This window comes from Anser cygnoides, chromosome 11, assembly GCF_040182565.1.
Source record: "Anser cygnoides isolate HZ-2024a breed goose chromosome 11, Taihu_goose_T2T_genome, whole genome shotgun sequence".
In the NCBI taxonomy this organism is placed as follows: domain Eukaryota; kingdom Metazoa; phylum Chordata; class Aves; order Anseriformes; family Anatidae; genus Anser; species Anser cygnoides.
The window spans coordinates 14,294,635-14,316,501 of record NC_089883.1 but is presented as its reverse complement, the minus strand read 5'-3'; the positions used below and the strand labels follow the sequence as shown (position 1 = coordinate 14,316,501).

At 40.7% G+C, this 21,867-nt stretch overlaps 2 protein-coding genes and 1 long non-coding RNA gene across 4 annotated transcripts in view; 2 read left to right on the top strand and 1 right to left on the bottom strand.

Moving 5' to 3' along the window:
* The window catches only part of SKIC8 (SKI8 subunit of superkiller complex), a 107,554-nt gene extending 102,165 nt beyond the window's left edge, over positions 1-5,389 (bottom strand). The window contains exon 1 of the mRNA XM_067004110.1: positions 5,379-5,389. The gene's annotated coding sequence lies outside the window, so the exon portion shown is untranslated. The remainder of the gene's footprint in view (positions 1-5,378) is intronic.
* Positions 5,390-5,683: 294 nt separating this feature from the next.
* Positions 5,684-21,509, top strand: CHRNA5 (cholinergic receptor nicotinic alpha 5 subunit). 2 transcript variants are annotated; one of them, XM_048081246.2, is made up of 6 exons: positions 5,684-5,895; positions 14,796-14,947; positions 15,787-15,831; positions 17,220-17,329; positions 18,311-19,142; positions 21,158-21,509. In XM_048081246.2, the coding sequence occupies exons 1-6, from the start codon at positions 5,778-5,780 to the stop codon at positions 21,317-21,319; spliced, it is 1,419 nt and encodes a 472-aa protein (XP_047937203.1). In that variant the 5' UTR covers positions 5,684-5,777; the 3' UTR covers positions 21,320-21,509. The 2 variants fall into 2 exon arrangements, with proteins under 2 accessions (XP_047937203.1, XP_066860198.1); XM_067004097.1 differs by lacking the exon at positions 5,684-5,895 and adding an exon at positions 11,342-11,539.
* Positions 7,264-8,067, top strand: LOC136791724 (uncharacterized). Its single transcript, XR_010834319.1, has 3 exons — positions 7,264-7,336; positions 7,627-7,697; positions 7,791-8,067. It is a non-coding gene; the product is annotated as an uncharacterized lncRNA (long non-coding RNA).
* Positions 21,510-21,867: the final 358 nt, after the last annotated feature.

The following is a 21,867-nucleotide window of genomic DNA, read 5'->3' as shown; positions in this document are numbered from 1 at the left end:
TAACTTGTCTAAATACAAATAGTTAAATAATTGTGTGCAATTTTTAGGCCACGTTGACTATTTTACATTTTATCCTGAAAAGAAATATACATGTTTTATATTTAGCTTAGTGTTGCTGATACTTCCCCAAAGAATTCAGTTCCCTTCTGTCTGACAACAGTCTAGAAAACTAACCAGTTAACCACTTGAGAAATCATAATATATGTACATGAATTAAAAATCAGAATAACTTTTGTTGAGATTATTATTTTGCATTCAGAATAGGGACAAAGATTTCTGCTAGTTCTGAAAATGATTGGGAATTTATAGAGGAAATGTAAACAAGTTAGTGAAAATTGTTTTACATCCTTTCAGTTGTAAAAAGCAAGATGAAAAGCCCACTCAATTGACCCGTTCTTAACTGAGAGGCCTTACCTGCTGTTCTTCAAACTGCGCTACTGCTGATTCAGCCTCTGTGACTGACCCGGATTGATTGTGGGTGTGTGCATGCGCGTGTGATATCCGATGTTCACAGGATTTAATATGACCATTTAAAGAAAGTGAGTGAATCCATACCTTATTTTTAACCTATCCCAGACGTTTTCACTGATAAAATGTACATTGTCAACAGGGCCAGAAATTACCCTTAGTCTCAACAAACCCATTTTTGAGCTCATTGCTGTAAGGCTTGGTGTTGAGTACAGAGGAGGGAATCTGGCTTGAGGTGTCTGTGCTACAGCTTGCATAGATGTACCGCGCTCACTTCAGCAACCTCTGTATGGGCAGCGGTGTGGAGTGATGTGGGTTCTAAGCAGGCTGCAGCACTGTTGTTAATTTTGCAAGTCTCAGTGCAGGACAATTGCTTTAGTCTTTTATACTCAGTACTTTGTTAGTTTTCAAATTTTATAGCTAATAAAGGTTAGACTTTTTTTTGTACCTTGTGCAATATTAGATCTTTGCTTCCATATCATAACATAGGAATGATATGTAACAAGTTCTGAATAGTTGCAGACACCATCCATTGAGAAAGGTTTAATCTCCACTATACATGGAGATTACAATCTCCTTTATAGGACTGTATAAATACCTCAAGCTCAATTTTTATGTAGAAAATTTAGTGCCCAATCTTCTTGTGCTTTGATGCCATAAATGCAATATTTCAGCATCTTTTGCAGATTTCTAAATCACTGGGGATGGCTGTTATACAAGAGCTCAGAATATGCCCTAAAAGTAGCAATGCTGAAAGGGACCTTTTTCCACCTTGTCAAAGATCACTTGAAACAGAACGTGATAGACTCCAGCAATGCTTTCTGTCTTCTAGGAATCCATTACAGCATTTAAGTCACGGTTCACCAATGTATATAAATCATGCAAGGTAATCTCACTGGTGTACTACAAGTATTACTAGATAGTTTAGGTTATAAATGTATTAAAATATTTTTTCTTAAGTTATACTATTTCTAACGAAAAGGGGAAAACAAATACATGTAGGTCTTTGTTTAAAGAACTGCCAATAGTATTTCTTTGCCAAACACTATATCATTTCCCGGTAAAGGGGAACTTTTTAGATACTGTATTAATCAAACATTGGAATGATTTAAATTTTCTCATCTCTACTCTGTTACGTGTAAGGAAACATGATAAGTTGTGTAGTTACATTGCATTTTAAAAGGTCTACATATTGAAAGGTTTTGTTTACTAAAAGTATTCGCAAATATTTAACAAGTGTAATCTTTGAACAGTAATAACCATTTTAATTTTAAAAGCTCCATCTCTACTGAGTGCTATTATTAGCTGATTGTGAGATGAGTCTCTACTGCCTTGGAATATGCAAGTAACTACAATATTTATAATAAGCTGTACGCTAGCTAACACCCATATCCAAAATATTCAGTAGCATTCTGCTAAACCTCATGTCTGATTCTTGTCTGCATTTGAACCTAGGACAGTAAGCAGATGCTGGAGATCTTCTGTTGAATTGAATCTTCCTGGGACATTCTGACACCTACTGCAAATTTCTTACCTGTTTTTCCTAGAAATAGAGCAGCCTTTGACTGCTCAGGCCTACTGTGTTGATTCTGGCTTTGTGTGTTAAAAAAAAAAAAAATCACCACTATCTGTGCCTTCTCTGGGAGTGGTTTGGGGATAAGCCGTAAGAACAGAAAAATGATTCTGGCGATACATTTCTTTGCTAATCAAAATGATCTTCCTGTTCTTTGTATTTATTTATTTATTGGGTGTATGTAGTGTTTATGTAGAGTTTACAGTGTATTACATAAGTATTTCAAATATTTAGCTATTGCTGTGGATTAAATGTTATTTTAACACCAGAACTTCACGTGGTGCTGTGGAAGGTGACAAATTTTTCAAATTAGGTAAAAGTATTTACTTGAAATTGTTTGCATAATATGATGTTAGTAAACTTAAGACTGGATAGTTTATATCTCACTTGAGTGCATGATAGAACTTGCTAGGACAGGTACTCACACATAGGTTGTCCTAATAAATTGTAATGTGTTTTGTTACTCTTAAGTAGTTTAACGGATAATGAAACTACTGCTTCTCTAGTAATACCTGTGCTGTCTCTTGCATTTGTCAGTGTTTAGAAAAAAAAAGTTAGCTTGTTTTCTAGATTAATGTATTCTGTTCAAATAAAGTCAATTCAACTTCTACGACTGCTTCTTATGAGTGATTTACTGTATTGTGCACTGAAAGATAGAAGATTCCTTTAGATACACATCCCTATTCATCTGAATGTTTTTCTTGGCGTAGTTAAAAAAAACCCACACACATTAAGATGCTAAAGAACGTGTTAAATTTGACTGCTTCTTCTATTTTGTAATGGATTCTCAAGGTCATTATTCTTTCAGTTCATAATCTTAAAACTAGGGATAATACTTCTCTGCTGTGTGGTGAGAAAGAATATGCTAATTATTACAAAGCATTTAAATGTAATGCTTTTAGAGGCCACAGAGCTGTATGTGATATGTGATGCATGGATTATACATAGCTATGTATACACAAGACATCTAAGTCCAAGGAGTTAATACACTCGGGTACAGCAGAAAAGAGAGAAGTGTTGTAGTTTCAGACTAGATGAGGTTCTAGGACTTCTTTATATGTCTTTCATGTCCTTTAAAGAAAATTTTCCATTACAGTTTTTCTGTAGTAAAAGTTCTTATTTTAAAGTTTTAAATGCAGTTATTTCTATTACAATAGGAAGAACTGCTAAAATAACTTCTCTGAAAGAACTGACGAGTACCCTTTGCTGGCTATATAGCTCTTGGCTTTCATCTGGAGAAAATTCAGCTTCATAGAAAATTTTTGAAATATTTCTGATTTCACAAAGAAAACTGAACAGCTTGCTATTTTTATCTGTGATTAATTCAGCATTCGGCTTTCCAGTTAAAGTACTCTTTGGTGCACAGTAAAAGCTGCCATCAGCCAATTTACTGGAGATTCACAGAACATGCTTCTGCGGGGACCTTCAGACGTCAGCTCCCACTGAGAAGGACCCTTTGAAAGATACCAGACATTACTCATGTAATTGTTTTGCTTTTCACTTAACACGATGCTCTCAGTATTAACATTTTGCTCCAAGTTCAAAGCAGAAGGAAAAAATTGGTTTCTTATTTATTACTACTCTTTTTCTATAACAGTAATAATGACATAATTAACATATGCCAGATGATGTTATATAAAATATTTAGCAAAACATTGGGCATGTAACCTAGACAGTTTAATCCTTTTTTATCTTAGAGCATCTGTTTTTTCTAGTTAGGACGCAGCTGCAAACAAATTCACGGTTATGTAATAAAACCAGTGTGCTATGTCCTGCATGTTTGAGTGGCAGCTATCTTTAGCACTGATAACTAAACGTCATGGCTCTGAAATGCATTTACTGCAATGCACAAATGCTGTTAATAGAAATAGGGATTTTACGTGATAACCTTACGGTAGGAACAGCAGGTGCAGTGCAGTGGTGGACCAGTTGCCATCCAATACTACAGATTTCCAATTTCTGTAGAAACAATGCCGAGTAATTTTGGAGTACTTGGAAAACATCAAAACTCCAGTGTAACACAAGAGAATAGAATGCTTGTGGCTTATTTTTCTTCTTTTCATTGCCTTTTTTATTTTTTTTTTTTGTGCCACACTTTGGGCTAGAATATGTTTTTATTTATTGTAAAATCTTGGGTCAGCCACTGCATGCACACTGAGCATTTCAAAATAAGAGTCACACGCTGCATCCTTTAACACACGTTTTGATTGTGGAGGGCATGCAATATATAAATGGATTCTCGATATACGGCATGACCGTATTCACTGCAGAGCCTTCCAATCAATACAACATGCCACCAGAAGTGTGCTGGAAGAAACTGCTGCGTAAGCACCCGTTTTTCAGATGGCTTGTACCGCCTGCATTGTGCCTTGCACTGACACGCATAGCCTAAATATGGCTGCAGGACAATGAGACAATACAGAAAAAGATGACTTTAAAAATTAGGTGTGATTGAAATGCTGAAGTACTCCATTTTGGTTGATGAACAGATTCATAGTGTACAAAAATAGATAACTATTCTTCTATAAAACGAATACTTGATACAGAGAATTTTGATAATTGACAATGTGCTTAATGAAATTACTTCTTAGATAATGTTCATTTTAGGAAGTCTAAAGTTGTAATAAATAATCCGAGTTGAACAAGGTCCATTTTTTCTGAGCAGTCTGCTCTCTAGCACTTCATGTAGCAGATGATGAGCACCGGGTACAGCCATTAGCCCATCTCTCCAAATCTTTTCTTTGTGTAAATGTAAAAATCTTCACGAACAGTGCCTTAAAAACAAAAAATGTATCGCTTAATGCCAGCTGCTTCCATTTTCTGTGGAAATGTGTAGACTGTACATTAACATCAGGATGATTTAGGAAAGATCACTCATATTTCACAGCTGGTGCTTTTAAAGGTGTCCTTCCTAACAGCTTTTATTTACCTGACATTGAAAAAAAGTTTGTGTTTGGAGCATCCATTATTTGTCGGATATCCATAACACACATGAAGAGGGGAATACCCTAGGTCTTTTTAGCTTGCATCAGCTTATCTATTGCTGATGACGACTGCTAAAACATTCCGATTTAGAAGCTTAGAAGAAGCTTCTAAGGTTTTTTGTATGGAACGGAGGTTAAAAAGTCGTTTGCTCAGGAATCTCTTTTCCCCTGAAATTCGGCCAAAAGCACCCCTCCCAGACGCCCACGTTACCAGAGTCGAGCTCTGCGCTGCCCCGGGTCGCTTTACCTTGGTTATTCACCGCTCGCAGCGCAGCTGCTGCTGCGGGACAGACGCAGCGATCGCGGCTCAGCCCCCAGGCCGGCGGGAGCCCCGCTGTGACCGCGGCAGCGGCCGGGAGGTGCCCGAGGTTCCCTCAGGGGCACCCGCCAACCCCCGCCGGCCGCGCACCGGCTCCCTCACGGGACACTTCTCCTCCCGGCAGCCCGGGGGGCTCCGAGCCCGCGTCTCCCGAGCCTGGGGCCACCTCGAGGCCGGGCCGCTGGGGGAAGGGGCCCAGGAGGGAGCCCGCTGGGGGTTCGTCCCGCCGCTCCCCTCACGGAGGTCAGACGGGGAGGGGAGGGGGTAGGAGGGGAAGGCGCTGCTGCCCCCACCGGCCCCACCGGCCCCGCGCCCGCCCCTCGCGCCCTCTCACGGCTCCCCGGCGGGGCGGGGCCAGCGGCGCCCGTTGGGAGCGGAGCCGAGCCCCGTGCCCGCCGCGGGGCGCTGAGGCGGCGGGGGCCGTGTCCGAGCCATGGCCGAGCCGGGCACCCGGCTGCGCTGCGGTCGCCCCCTGCTCCTCCTCGCCTGCCTCTTCGTGCCCGTCCTCGGCAAGCCCGAAGCCGGCCCCGCCGCCCGTGCCCCCTACGCCGGTAAGGCGCCCCGCGGGGTGAGGGCGGGAGGGCGCGGCGCGGCGCGGAGCGGGCAGCCCTCTCGAAGCCCGGGCAGCCGCTGCGCGGGAGCGGCTCGCCGGGACGGGCGCTGAGGGGACCGGGGCGGGCTCTGAGGGGGTCCGAGGGCCCGGCGGGGGCCGCTCGGGTGTGGCGGGGCTGAGGCCGAGCGCGGCCGGGCGCGGGGCGGCCCTTGAGGAGCGCTGAGGAGCCGTGCCCGGCGGAGGGGACGGAGTGCCCGGCGAGCTGGGCTGCACGCCGCGAGCAGCGCTGCCGAGGCTCCGAAGCGGCTCTGCCTCGGAGTCCCGCTCCTTTCACCCCTCACAAAGCCGCGATCCCAGGTCCGTGGTGCCTGCGCTCTGCGTTGGCAGCCGGCGGGAGGGCAAACTTCACAAAGCCCGTTCCGGTCACCGCAGCGGGTCCCGGCGCCCCAGCGGGCGGTGACCCTGCACGTCTGTAACGCGGGTCCTCGCGGTCTGCCACGCCTCAGCCCGAGGGTCTCGGGGTCGGGCCGGGCCCTGACACCTGGAGCGGGTGTGGGGAGGAACCGGGCGTGAGGGGCACGGGGCCGGCGGGGTGAAGCCGACGCTCCTGCGAGGAATTACGGATAAATAACCGCTTCTGAACGCTCTGTGTGATGTTTGGGCACGGTGCTGAGGCTCTCGGAAAAAAATCCTGAAGTCACAACTGCAGTATTCAGAAGCAGAAAGGAAATTAACGAAAAATAAAATTGACTCTTCTGAATGTTAGCACAAAGTTTAAGAATGGCCATAAGTGTGGCTTAAGGACAGTGAATTGTTTTGGCATCTTGTTTTTAGTTCAGCATACAAAACTGCAATCTGTTACTGCTAAATATGGTTTAAAAGACAAGTCCTGGTCTCGGTATTTACAAAAGCAGTGCTTTTCATCGTGGTGAAAGATCTTGTGAAGTGGTATTACTATGGGGCATTATGTAGCACATACGGCAGTGTATGTAAGTACCTGCAACCAGGTTAGGCCAAATTTGGCCTTTTGGCTTAAGCCAGTAGTTGTAACTTTGAGAACGCACCGTACGTAGTAAGGATAAAGCTGTCTTTTCACAGCATTTGATCTAAAATAAAATGAGATTTGCTGTTAAGCTTAGAAAACATTACTGCTGCCTATTATTAAGATATGGGCCAAGCAGAAATAATAACCTCAAAAAGTACAGTTGACATACAGGTAAAATTATTTTAGACTGCTGTTTTGCGTGTGGTACAGCAATCATTCTAATGAGCAGAAGTGAATTATGGATGTGACTTTGTTCTGATGATACTTTAAAAGCAAATGAAAATAAATTTGATGTTTCCTTTAGTTAATAGTCTAGTGATGGACTAACCTTTTATCCTGGATCATTCTGATTTGACAAGATGAAGCATGAGCTGATTTAATATACAGCCAAAATGTAAGTTCTGTTCCTTGCTGTGTATCTTAAACGAGGAGGCGAGATTTAAATGCACGGATTGAGCCAGGAGTTAACCACCACCCAGAGCACTGCTGTGCTGTGTGCGGGGCTGTGGTGGTGTCTCCTTGGGAGCTCGTTCACCCCAACGTGCGCTGCTCGGCTTGGCACAACCGATCCTTCTCCTGACCAACGGGGAGCTGCAGGCCTTCCTCCTTGGAAGAGGCTCTTGGGTTGTTATTTATTTATTTATTTTTATTTTTACCCTTAATGTATTTTTTCTTTCTTTGGAGATTCTTAGGAAGAAAAATGCAAACACTGATTTGTGGAGAAACTTGATTTGTGAGAGGAACAGGAAAAGGAGGTACTTGGGTACTTTCCCACTTTCCACAATGGTTAAACCTGGTTTTTATTTGATATGTTCTGAAATCTCCCGCTCTGCCTCTGTTTTTATCAGAGTTTCTGAATATCTGTGAGCTGTGGTTCGTATGTTCCAGTGTGTCCAAGACTGGAATCAAGCTGCATGAGCAAACTGCTATTGTGGGCGGAAGATAATGCCAGCGTGCAACGTTTGTAGCACCCAGGGCTGTGCTGGCAACTTGTCAAAAGCCCAAGGCCTGTGTCCTATTTGCATAAAGATTTACATCCACTGATAAATTGTTTACTTAGGTTTGCTTCCATGATGCATGCCCCCTAAATTAAATCTGTATGAATAAATGGCTTGACCTTTAAAATTCTGTGTACTCGCTCTTCCTTTTACTCCCTGTGCTATCCACGCTTTCTGTGTAAATGTTTTCTGCTGCTTGCACTCAGCATTCCTTGGTGCTGCCTTTGTGGTTCGTCCTCAGTCCTCGCTGGCAGGTCAACAGTCGGGTGAGAACGATGCACATCTCCTGTGGTGAGCTGAGGGCTAAAAGTGGCATAAGAGAGGTGACAGACTCCTGCATCTCTTAAATCCAACAAAAAAGGGCCCAGTGGCTTCTGAGATACCAGAACTTCTGCCCTGAGGCTCTGCCCACGCTTCTAGGCAGCCTGTTCATAGGCCTGCCCTCGCTGCTGGGCAGGGAGGAGGATCAGAGTTCTCTCCCTTGAAAATGGAGCAGAGTGTGGGTGCCAGTGGACTCACAAGGAAGCGCCCCGGACCTGGAGGTGGTGCTTCATCAGGAGACTGCCGCTGGCCCTGGCTTTGCTGGAGAGCGCAGGAAGGTGTTTGGCACATCCATGTACTTACCATACAACGTGGGTACTCGGAAAGGGGCAGTTTGTGCTCCAAACAGTGCATCTAAAAAACGCCACACAGGGAAGGGGCACTCTGCAGCTGATCGTGTGTTTCCTGATTAACTGCAAACTGTGTGGCCATACAGTATGCTGATCTGTTATTTATAGAACTTGCACATGCATTCGTTAATGTGAGCAGTAATTATCCCTTGATGCTAAGCTGGTAGGGGATAGCCTAGTTGTACTTTTCAACTACCAAGTGGAAAACTTTCATTAAAATTGAATGTAAGAAATGTCTTTCCTGCTTTCTGTCTGCAGGTCGTGTACCTCTGTTCCTAGTGGCTAGGGCCAAGCAACATCACAGCTCAAAATCCTTGGGAGTTTCATGCCTGCAGTAAGTCACTGGGTGTTGCTGCTGGTTGGCAGGTTATTGCTGTGCTAGGTACGAGAGAAAGTAGAAATCCTCCCAGGAACTTGATAATCCTGAAATAAATGGAAAATTTTAAAAATTTTTAAAAATTTTAAAATTAGCTACTGTGGTAGCTAGCGCTGTAAGGGATGTAGTAACACACAGTGACAGAAACAAAGGGCTGTCGCTCAGGGACTGTTAACCTTTGAGGTATCCAGACAGTGTCTGAAAAGAAGAAAGCAGAACAATTTTGCGCAAAGAGCCACCAAGAAGCAATGGTTAAGAAAGGCTGCCTTTCCTGTGCTGGTGGGGTTTGGTTTGGCTTTGGTGTGTTTTCTGTGCTTGTGGTGGCGTTTGGCTTTATTTCTTAGCCAGGGAAGAAAAAAAGGCCCGTAGGAAGTACAGAAGACAGGGACTGCCTCTTCAGGCTCTTGCTCGGTAAACTGGGCAGAATTGGTGGTAATCCTGCTTTGACTTAGGGGCATTCTGGTAACATTTTTTTTTGTGCTTTCTTGATGCTTGCTCCTAACTGGGTACTTGAACTGTCAGCAGCTGACAGCAATCCGGTCACTAAGGCATAGAAGGAGAAGTAGGGAAAAATACTGAGGGCCATACAGAAACTGGCTCAATCATTTAAAAGGGGGGGAGGGGAAATCAATGAAAAGATTAACTTATTAAATTGAGCATAAAACGTTTTCACATCTCTTCTGATCAATGAAGTGGTGGCAGGAGGTTCTTGAAAATGCAAAGAAAGCTTTAGACAGAAAGAGATCTGTGTAGTTACTATTGAAAATCATCTTGTTCTGCTTTTTCCTGTCTGCTGCATTATAAACGTGGCTTGCAGTTAAAGTCATCACCAGCTACCCAAACGTTGTGATGTGACCAGGGCTGTAAACTTAGAGGAAAAACACCAATGCTGAATGTAGAAAAAATTGGAGTTTATAGGAAAGATGGAAATATATTTTAATTTCTCTCTAAATGACCACTGAACAGTTTTAGAATAAGGTGTAAACTGTTGCTGTTGCACTTGTAGCCTTCAAGGTGCTTCGTTATAAATCATGTAAAATGTACTAAAAAGAATAGAGTATCATCTTAAAAATGCAAGTGTACTGAAAGCATATGTACTGTGCATATGCATTCAGCATTCTGGTTTGTGGGCAAACTAGTTGTATTGTAGTTCGTAGTAGTTAGATTTGTGGAGAGCCGCCTGTACGTTATGCTAATGGGCCATTAAAGAGTCTAGCGTTAACCAGAAAGTAAGAATATTTGGTCACAACTATTGTCCTTAGTAGTGTTATTTTCATTGTAGTGATATTTGGTTATATATCTGCATTAAGAATATGTATTTATTTTAAATCTGCACCTTAACATTAGGTTCCTAAAAAGTGACCCTTACTACCCATCTCCCCTGGACCGTGAATCTCTTCTCCAAGCACACCAGGTGGTGATCCAAGGACAACCCGAGGTTGCTACCACTCAGTCCTATCAATTAGGAAATGCTTTGACTTAAGTCATTTATTCCTGGAATTCCCACGTGTTCTTTTTCTAAGGAAGCGTACACATTTTGTCACTACTTTTATTACTGCTTGCAATTTCTACTGAGCTTTTCGGCAAACAGGATGCTTCAACTACAAACTATGTCAAAGTTGGTGGCTTTTTGTTTTAAATCATGAGTGTGCTTTGCAGAGAGAGGCTTTTGGCCAACATCTAGCGTTTCCTTCTATGACTGAGGGCTCTTTCTGTGCTCGGCGTGGAATCACTCTGGAAAAGATTGAGTGGGGAAGAGTTTCAGGTGTAAATAAAAGTAGACATTGCCACTGGGTTTGTCATGGAACAGGGTGGCTACTACCTTGGATTTAGGACGCAGAACTTACCTGATGTCAGCCAAAGTAAAGCCATGTAAGCACAGGGGTGCTCAGAATGGCCCTTCAAAGGCTGCAAAACCTTCCTGGAGTGTGGGGCAGTGCGCTGGTGGCGGAGCTGGGGGCTTCCATCTCCTCCCTGTCTGGTTTAGGGCGGGACTCACGCTGCGGATCGTCTGCTTGCTAATCACGCTACTCATAGGTTTTATCCTCTTTTTGCTCGCCTCCGACCGGTGTAGCCAGCCTGCTGTCCTAAGCCATTAACTGTATTTCACCTTTCATTCCTCCTGTACTTGTTTTCTGTTTAGCACCAGTTCTTCAGAATCTTTTTCTTGGTGCTAACACCAGTAACAAACTTTAACAGTTACACACCTTATAATCCTAAAAGCATACAGACACACAGAAAGGAGAAATTGAACACCTGCAATTTGTGTGATGGGTGAGCTGTGTGGTCCTAGGAAATAAAACATCCAAAAGTGGGGGGTTATTTATTTTATTTTTGCCAGCTCATTATGCTTTTACCAGCCTGCATCTCCAGCCTGCCTGCCATCTCTCCTGGATGGAAGCTCCTCTTAGCGGCCAGAGTGCCCCGGCGTATCAGGAAGCACAGTAGCTAACCAGAAGTCTGGGAGGAGCGTGGATATTGCTGTGAAAGAAAGAAGTCTGAGAAAACTAGTTGGATGATATTGTTAGTAAATGTGGTCATCTTATTAATTGGTGAGTATACTGTAGGTCTGAGTGAAAAAATGTTTGAAAACCCTTTTTTTAAGCCGGGAAAAGTGTTAAGAGAGCATGTCCTTGTTTAGCACAGCATAAGAGAAGCTGCCCCTGGACAGCGTGTACCCTGGAGGTGCTGTGCTGGTGTACTAGAGGTCGTCTTACAGGAACATGGAAACTGTGAGAGTTCAGCTCTGCCTCTGCATTGCTTCAAGGTCAATTATCAGAGAGAGAATACCCAGCTGTGTCGTCGCTGCAGATTGTTCAAAAATGCAGTACAGTGTCCTAACTGTAAAAGGGAAATGTAATTAATGCTAATACAAAAATCGGGTATTTATGAAACATTAGGCTGAAATATATACGAAACTATCCATAATTCAGGAAATAGGGATATAGAAATAAAGAAATTAAGTTGTATCCTCAGGAAGCATTCTTTCAGGTGTCTGCAAAAAGCAGGACCTGGCAAATCCATGTAGTTACAAATAAGAAGTTGTCCTTGGCTAATGAGGGTACTTGGGGCTTATAAGGTATCAGTGAAAATAAGTACACCTTAACCCAATAGCTGCGATGGGTTGCATGCATGCAATGCCGTGTTGCTGCATCCTTTTGGGTAGCAATCCTTATGTCCGAAGCATTTCCGTGTGTCCAGCAGAGGAGCAGCCAGGGTATGGGGCGAGCTCACCGTTTGCTTCCTGCCTCTACACGTCCCCGTGGCGGCAGGGGCAGGCGACTGTGCAGCACGTGCAGGTAACGGGCAGGCGGCCGTACAACACACGGGTACCAGGGGCAGGCGGCGGCTGTACATCACACGAGTAACGGGCAGGCGGCTGTACAACACACAGCTAACAGGGGCAGGCAGCTCTGCAGCACATGCAGCTAACAGGGGCAGGCGGCTGTACAGCGCGCACAGGTAACAAACAGCTCATTGACCAGCAGCGTGATGTTTGCCAGTGAGTGAACTACTGCGTAAACAGAGGGGTATTTTGAAACAGGAGGGTGGGCTGTATGAAAACTGAAGTGCTGATTTGGCATGCAACAAGAGCTGTTCGGCTGCACCTTAGCGTACGGTGGGATTTACAGGGAAAAGCGGTCCTGCTGCTCTTGCTTTGCTGATCCTTTGCTGAAGGCACAATTCTATTTTTGTCCTGACTGTAAAGTTTCAGGCACAAACCAGTTAGGGCTCATAATGCTGTTTCTCCTGGGCTGTCCCAGAGCTGCAGTGCAGGAGGTAGGGAGCCCTCACAGGGCTGGGCTAGCAGCACAGTGCTTTGATGGATGGCAGGAAAGGAAAAGCTTTGGTGCCCTAGGTGTCTAGGCCCAGCTAAATTGGTGCCCTAATAGGGCTAGCCAGTCAAATGCAAGCCCTCGAACTGTTGATCAAGTTGTGAGATGGATCCTGCAATTTGTGTTAAAGTGAGAGCTGATGTGCAGTGTGGTGCTACCTGCCCAGGCTCAGCTCAGTAATCTGAGGCTATTGTGAAAGTTTAGTCCTCTTGTGTCTGACAATCTGTGGTTCACTGAATGCTTATGATAATAAACTTCAACTAGAAATTGTTTATTTAACTGATCCTTTTGTTTCCTTTCCCTTCTTCAATGAAAAAGCCTAAATACCATGACTGATCTGACTGCATGTGTCATTCACTACTTTGTCTGCGTCTGCTATGTGCACCAAATTCACCTCCTTGCCAAACAAAATAATGTTAATCTTTTAAATCTCTACTCGTGTGGATGTCTGCCTCTGCTTTTAATCCAGTTATGCCATTCTCTGGTGCTTTTCTATTCTTGATGCATCTTTTTTTAGACTGGTAGCAAGCACATCATTTCTAGAAAGGTCGTGCCATGCGTTTATGTAATGGGGCATTTTAAATCTGCACTAAAAAGAGATGATTGTTAACGTCTTTCTTTGGTTTACTCTACCCCTTAGACCAAATGTAATAATTGTGAGGTCTTTCTTGTGCAGTCATGTCAGTCAGGTTAAATCCCGTCAGTGACCAGCAAGAAACCTTTCCTAAAGCAGGTGTTCCTGTCTCCTGCTAGTTGCTCTGACCTTGGCCTGGGTGTCGGAGGCCCTTCCGAAGCCGTTTCTGTCAGGGCAATGCCTGCAGCTTGCACTGCTTCTGGAGGCGGTGCTCTTGTTCCACGCTGCCTTCACCTGAAAGCTCTTCTTACCCAGGTTATTTACTGGGTACGGATCTTTCCTCTTGTCCTCCTCTCTCCCCAGATCTTCCCCATGTTCACCCTTGTCGTGTTATTTAGGGTATATAATTTTTTACATGGTGTCTCACAACAGAGAAATGTGAAGCTTTACCCTAGTTTGGGTAGCAGTGTTTCTACTGATAGTACTTCAGTGAGACAACAGGTGTAAAGGACTCATCTCTCCTGGATCCTTTAAGATAAAGGACAGCAGTTGCTTGATGGCGTACTTGGGATGACTTAGATACCTGCTTTCAAATGTGGGCTGCTCTCTGCCTGCAGTTCCTACATTTACAGTGCTTTTGTCCAAAGCTCTTCCAGGTATTCTGTTTGCTGCTCTTTGTAAGCTGCCCACAAAGATTTTTGGCTGTTCTGGGCCATCAGTTGGTCTCCAGGCCTTGAGATGAATCCCTGAGTGCTCTGAAAATGAACTAACTGCACGCTATTATTTAAAGAGAAAGGCGCCTTCCGGTCTATAAAACATTAGAATAAATAGAGGAATCACTGGTAAATAGATTAGCGCGTTTTTAGAGTACAAAATGGGGTGGTGGGGGGAGTGCTCTTATACATCTTATGCATCATAGATGCTTAACCATGAGAAAAAAGAAGGCGTGGAACATGAAGATAATTGTATTTCAAACAGGAGCACAAGCTATGTGATATACTGAAGACCTGTATGGTGTGGGTGCAGGTTTTAAGAAGTGCCACCTTGGTTTAGAATGATAGAACTTCAGTCTCTTACAAATAAGTTTTCAGTTCTAGAGACTTTCTGTAATTATATGGCACCAGGTCAATGACAAAAGTTCATTTGGCCTTTATTATTGCTGATGTTATCTTGTGTTCGTGAGTCACAGATTTAAAGACTGTGATAGTGGTATGGAGATGCTAATAAAAGCAGGTAAGCTATAACATTCTTGCACAACGTTGGCCACGCTTCCAGATGAAAGGGGATAAGATGAGAAATTTAATACTGCATCAACATAATTGCAGCTGTTTGGACACAGGAAGGCAGATGTACTCTGTTCATTTAAATCAATGTTAATAAGTTACTTTTGTTGTATAGGCGTATCTGAACCGTCTTTTATTGCTAAAAGTGAAGATCGCTTGTTTAAACACTTATTTGAAGACTATCAAAGATGGGTTCGTCCAGTGGAACGCTTGAATGATACAATAAAAATCAAGTTTGGTCTTGCAATCTCTCAGCTAGTAGATGTGGTATGTATTTACTTTTTTCCCTACTTCTTACAATTTTTGGATGTAGTATGAGGTGAAATAAGTGTGCATATTTTAGCTTAAACATGGTAGATTAAACATTTAAAATGATTATAAGTGTAATGAGAAATACACTGTAGAAGGGGGCATGAAGAAGTGATGACAAAGTGATTGAGAAAACAAGGGGCTTTTATGTTTAGTAGTTTTCAGCAAAAAAAAAAAAAAAAGTGAGTGAAGTGCTTAATAAGCCTAGGGAATTGTGTTTTAATATACTTACTCACTAGGGAAAAAAAAAAGCCAAATTTTTAAGCCTTATCTGTATCCTCTTTTAAAATTCAGTAACACTTGCAAATACTACTCCTTTTTTCCCCTTCCTAACCAGGAAAAAATAAACAAATACCCTGAAAGGCTTCAAATACGTTGCTTCCATAGTAAGAAAGATTATCTCTTGGCATTACTTGTCATATAAAAAAGATGAACCAGATTTTTTTTTTTTTTCTGAGACTTTTCACTTCAGAATATTCTTTTCATGTTGAATACATTGGTTATGGCTGCAAGAGGAATTTTTCATCTTATAGCTCTTTTCCTCTTAGAAAATCAGTAAGACTGCGTGAAATACAGTCAAAATAAAATGAAGGGAGGAAAGAGACACAGAAGAGGGAAAATGCAACTTTTAAAAAAGTAAAGTTTAAAAGGCTCTCATATAAATGTACTTACCAAAGACTAGAATGTTTTTAGAAGTGCTTTCTGTATTTTAAATTACAAACCTGTATGAACTATAGAGCTTAGTTACTATGAATGTGCTGTGCAATCTTTTTCATAAATGCACTTCATTTTTATAGGATGAGAAAAATCAATTGATGACAACAAATGTCTGGTTGAAACAGGTAAGTGTAAACTATGAGTAAAAAAATCTGAAGTTTCATAACTGCAAATCAAAAGTTGGAAGTAACGTTAAATATTTATGTATTGAGAACTTAAGTGCATAAATTCTTGTTTTATGTGTTATCTTTACAAAATGTCCCTAGAAGTGCTTTAAAGGATTAATTGCTATAAAAGTCAGTTTAAAAAAAAAAAAAGTAAATTGGGAGGAAGAAAAAGTACCTGATTAAAAGAAATCTGACACTGCACTGCATGGCTGCATGCAGACCAAGGCATGTGTATAGCCATAAAAGTTACTGCTTTGGTACATAAGCTTTCTTTTTAAAACTGCGTTAAGAAAAGTATGATGGATTTGTGTAATCGTTTGTATTATTGTTTTAATGTATTTCTGTTGTCAGAAGTTGGATAACTAGCACTGAAGAATTTCAGAGTTGTATATGCTTGCTACAGAAAGCTACTTTTTCCTCTTAAGAATATTTGTTTCTCATTAGGAGAAAGCCTCAGGCTTGATAATAATCAAAGTCCAATGGTACACTGAGTGGCCACTATTAGCTTGGGAAATGCTTCTCACAAATCATTCTCAATTTAAGCTTGAGGAATTGTTGCAGACCGTAATTCTACTTACACACTAACTAAATTATTTTTATTTGGCAACTTCCTTTTGTTTTTCTTGGTTCTTCCCATTCTCTTCTTCTCCAGTAACTAAGTTCAGACATTTATTTTCTGGAAAACCTTGTTGCTACTTAGCAAATATGAGATAGATAGGAATATATTGATGAGAAAACTTTGTTCCCTCTTAGTAATTTCTGCAAAACTTGTTGCAGTTAAACCAGTTCAAATGAAATAAGAACTGACCTGAACGTGTTTAAAATTGTCTTATATCTAACTCTTAGAAACTTGCCTTTTTTTTTTCTTCTTGAGCTTTTAGTTCAAACATAAAAATACCAAAATACTACTATGTTTTTAATGGTGTTATTTTTAGCGTTGCTGGTGGAAATAGGATGGTGAGTTGCAGCCAGTTTTTTTGTTTGTTTTGATGAAAAATTTTATATTGCTTCTGATCAGTTTCCAAACTTCTCTATGTTCATCCAGAAGCTGTTTTTTTCCTTCAAATTTGTTTCAGCTTATAATATATTTTATTTGTGTAAACATGCTCTGACAAAGGAAATGAATATTTTAAGGTCTCTGCAGAAATACTGTGAATTGGCTCTTATAACAGAAAGCAAACGTGATATCAGTTGTCTGTTCAGCACAGTCAGTGTTGTATGTTTTAGAAGACTTTTGGAAGTTTGCATTTATTTATTTTAAATTGCCTTTATATCTGTTTTCATCAGATCTTGTCCTGCCTAAATAAACTTCACAATTATGATTTTTTCATTTCATGCATCTACAGGAATGGATAGATGTAAAATTAAGATGGAATCCTGAAGACTATGCTGGAATAACATCTATTCGTGTCCCATCAGATTCTATTTGGATTCCAGACATTGTGTTGTATGACAAGTAAGATTTTAATCTTTTCATATAAAATACATCTAGTCTTTCTCACTTTACCATCCAAGCTGCTTGTACAGGGCTCGCTGAATGGACCATGCATGTACATTTAATAGAGCTAAGAATGTGTGGAAGACATTAGAATTTGCCTCCAAATGCATATTGATTTTGTTGCTATGTAAAATGCAAGTTTTCGTTTGCTTCTGTATGGCATTTCCAGTCTTTGAAAAGTTTATTTCCACTTATTCATATTAGCTCTTTGTTAATTAGAAGACATCGTTTTGCAGTGTTTGGTACAAACTAGTAGTGTAGAGGGAGTGTGTAATGGGAGAGGATTAACTAACTCATGCTGTTCAATATGGCTATGCAAGTCATATTCAGCATGGATTTGAAGTGAAGGACCCTCAACTGTAAGTTTGTTTTCTGTAAAGTAATGGATCCCAGAAGAAATAAATTTTGAATGAACCTTTCTGCTTAATTCAGGTGCGTGTATAACACTTTTACTTTTTATGACTTGCTGAGACAAGAAAAGCTGTTACACTGATTATAACTTCAAGTTTGGAGGTGGCACCCAAGTATTATCTGTTTAGAGTGTTTTTTTTTTTCTTGAATGATGATAATTTCATGAAAGTTAAATATATTTCTGTTGTATTAGCAACAGAAACACTGGAGTTTGGTCATGGGGCTAAAAGTCAGGATTTTTATAATCCCTTGCTTTAATCATCAGAACCACCAAAAGTTGTACAGATCTTTTCATGACTTGAAAATGTTCTTCACTATTGAAAAGCTGTCTACCTGTATGAGATTCAGGTTTAAAAAACTAAAACAAAAGAGAAAAAAAACACCAACCAACCAAAAAAACTTGACAAGTGGACTCTGCAATACAAAATTTTGAAGGAGCAAACAGCTGAAATGACATTAGCGAAACATATTTTCCTATTTAAAACACACACACTCCATCATAAATGCGTACATATATCTCTCTTTCAGTGCAGATGGACGTTTTGAGGGAACATCTACAAAAACTGTGGTAAAATATGATGGCACCATTGCTTGGACTCCACCAGCAAACTATAAAAGTTCTTGTACTATTGATGTAACCTTCTTTCCTTTTGACCTCCAAAACTGCTCTATGAAATTTGGTTCCTGGACTTACGATGGCTCACAAGTTGATATAATTCTAGAAGATTATGATGTTGACAAAAGAGACTTTTTTGATAACGGAGAATGGGAAATAGTGACTGCAACAGGGAGCAAAGGAAATAGAACTGACGGATGCTGCTGGTATCCCTTTGTTACATATTCGTTTATAATTAGACGTCTGCCACTCTTTTACACGTTGTTTCTCATTATTCCTTGTATTGGACTTTCATTTCTAACTGTCCTTGTCTTCTATCTTCCTTCAAATGAAGGTGAAAAAATTTCCCTTTGCACTTCAGTCCTGGTATCTTTGACTGTTTTTCTTCTTGTCATTGAAGAGATTATTCCATCATCTTCCAAAGTTATCCCACTTATAGGAGAGTACTTGGTGTTTACTATGATATTTGTGACATTGTCCATTGTGATAACTGTCTTTGCTATCAATATTCATCATCGCTCTTCGTCTACACACAATGCTATGGCACCTTGGGTTCGCAAGATATTTCTTCACAAGCTTCCCAAGCTGCTTTGCATGAGAAGTCACGTAGATAGATACTTTGCGCAGAAGGAGGAAACAGGAAATATGAACGGATCAGAATCATCTAGGAACACCTTGGAAGCAGCTCTAGATTCTATCCGGTATATTACGAGGCATGTTATGAAGGAAAATGAAGTTCGTGAGGTGGGTGTATTAGTCATATTACGCTAATTTTGTTAGAAGTAAAAATTAAACAAGTAATGGTTTGCTAAGTGGTCGCATATTAAATATGCGCTAGGATTTCCAATTTTTGTACTTCATGGCGAAGAAGTATGCTACAATACGGAGATATTGGGCTGTCCTTGGATTCTTTATGTACTTCTGTTTTTTTCTAGAAGTAAACTCCTGTTAATTATACAGTTTCAGTCATTTGTCTGTTATAAGAGCATATACTGTAGCTGTTAACATCCAGCAGCACTGTAGGTATTTTCATGATGAAAGAAATAGGTATTTCTCATTTTAATTTTGTACCTGAAGGCTACCTGAAACATACATTTGATTTACATCTTTACAATAAATACTGCTAAGCCTTATTTTGGAGCTTTTGATTCTAAATAAAAGCATTTTTTTAATTCTGTAATTTGTATTACTTCAAATCCAGGCTATTACTGTATATTAGCCATTTTGTGCTGAGATTACACATGGACTCAACAATCTCAAGAGATTTCTTGTAGCCCTATCATTATTGGTTTTTAAATTATATCGAAAGATGTCTGAGGGTTGTTTTTTCAGTCTGTACATTTGCACTCTGAACTATCCTTAGTGGATATTTACACCATGCAGGTAAGAGCATTATGAATTTATTTTCTTTCCTTGCTTTGAAACTGGCACCACCGGAGCATGAGAGATCAACATGCTATTTTCAGGCCAGTATAGAAATACAGAAGTTTGCTGTCTGGTCTCATGATGTTGCTGCATGTTTCTGACAGTGAAGTCTGAGATTCTTTCCATTTACACAGAAATGATTGTCTTCAGAAGTTGCTGGTTGTTGAGAGGTATGTGCTCCTATGCTAGCCTAGGAGTAAGCTAACTCCTCTGATGCAGCTTCTCAGGATTCTAATATTATCGCAAGAGATACAGCCTGGATTTTGAATAACTAATATCTACTGTACTGGTATATCCACTGTACTGTTAAAACAGGATCAGTGTATATGCAATGCATAGTATACCCATGCCTTGTTTATACAAGGCAAATAAAGTAGTTTGCTATTAAATATATAATTTACAGTAAAATGATGGTTAGTTTTCTTTCTCTTACTGAGCCTACTCTGTTTGACCTGTGAGTGACAAGAAAGATGATTTTTTTTTTTTTTTTTTGTGAAATGTTGCTGCAACTCTAAACCTCAGAACTGAATACATAGATGACGGGGGCACTCACCTGTGTTTTGTTATTTGGCCTCCCGAGAATGCAAGCTTTACCTGCAGAAAGTTGTTAGCCCTGACTGTTGAAAATAAAATGTACACAACTAGTGTTGTAGCCTTGCCTCTTAGGAAGTAGTAGGCCTGGGAAATGTAGACAGCTCCATTTCAAATGAAAAATACTTGTCTGGCAGGGTTTTAATTTGCTTGCGTAACTATGTTACATGTACTTGCAAAACTGTGTATAGATGGGAGTAATCCTATCAAAAAGGAAAACAGTTTTGAAAGTACTGTGAGTGTTCTCCCTGGTGTGTAATTTCCTGCAGTGATAACTTCAGTTTTCAGGCTTTGTATATAATACAACAGCTGCTGTGTACTGTTAATCTTATACAACTTTTGCATCTAGCTCCTGCCTGGGAATTCTACTTTATGAGGAGGCTGTGGCATGAATCCTAAATCCTTGTGTGTTATAAAATTGCCTACAGATTTTTCTCTCTGTATAGTTGAGGATGATCAATGCTTGTCAGGGTCAGTTGCTCCATTAAAACCTAATATTTGTGCTGTATGGTTTACCAGTCATAAAGAGAAGTTTGTTCCTGCTCTAGGTCATAGTGTGATTCTTAAATATATATTGTGTGCGTGTGTGTTTGTGTGTGTAAATATAAAAGAGGGGTTATCAAATTGACCTGATTGGGAGGGGGAAGCAAATGTGAAGTGGTTAACTATTGCAGGGTCTGATGCTGTATTTCTACCTGCTCTTGCATGTACTGAACAGCTCTTATATGTTCTTTGGTTTTTAGGTTGTTGAAGACTGGAAATTTATTGCTCAGGTGCTTGATCGAATGTTCTTATGGACTTTTCTTCTGGTTTCAATAATTGGATCACTTGTGTTATTTATTCCTGTTATTCATAAATGGGCAAGTATAATAGTACCTATGCACATAGGCAGTACAAATGCATAAAATATTTTTGGATCTGTCTCCTGCTGACGTCTGTCTCTAAAAAGGTTTGCAGTAACTCTGTTTCCATGCATGTTCTTTATAGGCATGTTTCTGGTTTAAAAAAAAAAAAAAAAAAAAAAAAAAGGAAAAACCCCAAGCCATAGAATTATTTTGATGTTAAAGCATGGCATATAGGATACCCAGAAGTCAATTTGCTTAGGGCCAGTCTACTAATATACTTCTAAATCAGGTCAGGCTCAAAAGAACCTTTTCAAGCCCTTGCATGTATATGTCAAAAACAGTATATACTGACACCTGCTGAGAAGTAGAAGGATTTAAATTTTTTTTAATGATGATTGCTGTAGTCTCATTATTAAATTACTATGCAAATTGTTCTATTGCATATTAAATGTTTGCAGATACTTACACAGTAGAGTTGCTTATTTCAATTTATTATAGTATGCAAAGGTGAGTTTGTATTGGCATCAGCTGTCTTCAGTGTATTGTAATTGTACAGTTTCTACAGCATAAATTAAAAATGATGATAAAAATATCATCTGAACTTTATG

Bases quoted from the DNA above. Each gene is read 5' to 3' on its own strand.
- CHRNA5 (XM_048081246.2), top strand. From the start codon at position 5,778: ATGGCCGAGCCGGGCACCCGGCTGCGCTGCGGTCGCCCCCTGCTCCTC. The intron at 15,832-17,219 runs GTAAGTGTAAAC...ATGCATCTACAG, and splicing joins CAAATGTCTGGTTGAAACAG to GAATGGATAGATGTAAAATT. The intron at 19,143-21,157 runs GTGGGTGTATTA...TTTGGTTTTTAG, and splicing joins AGGAAAATGAAGTTCGTGAG to GTTGTTGAAGACTGGAAATT.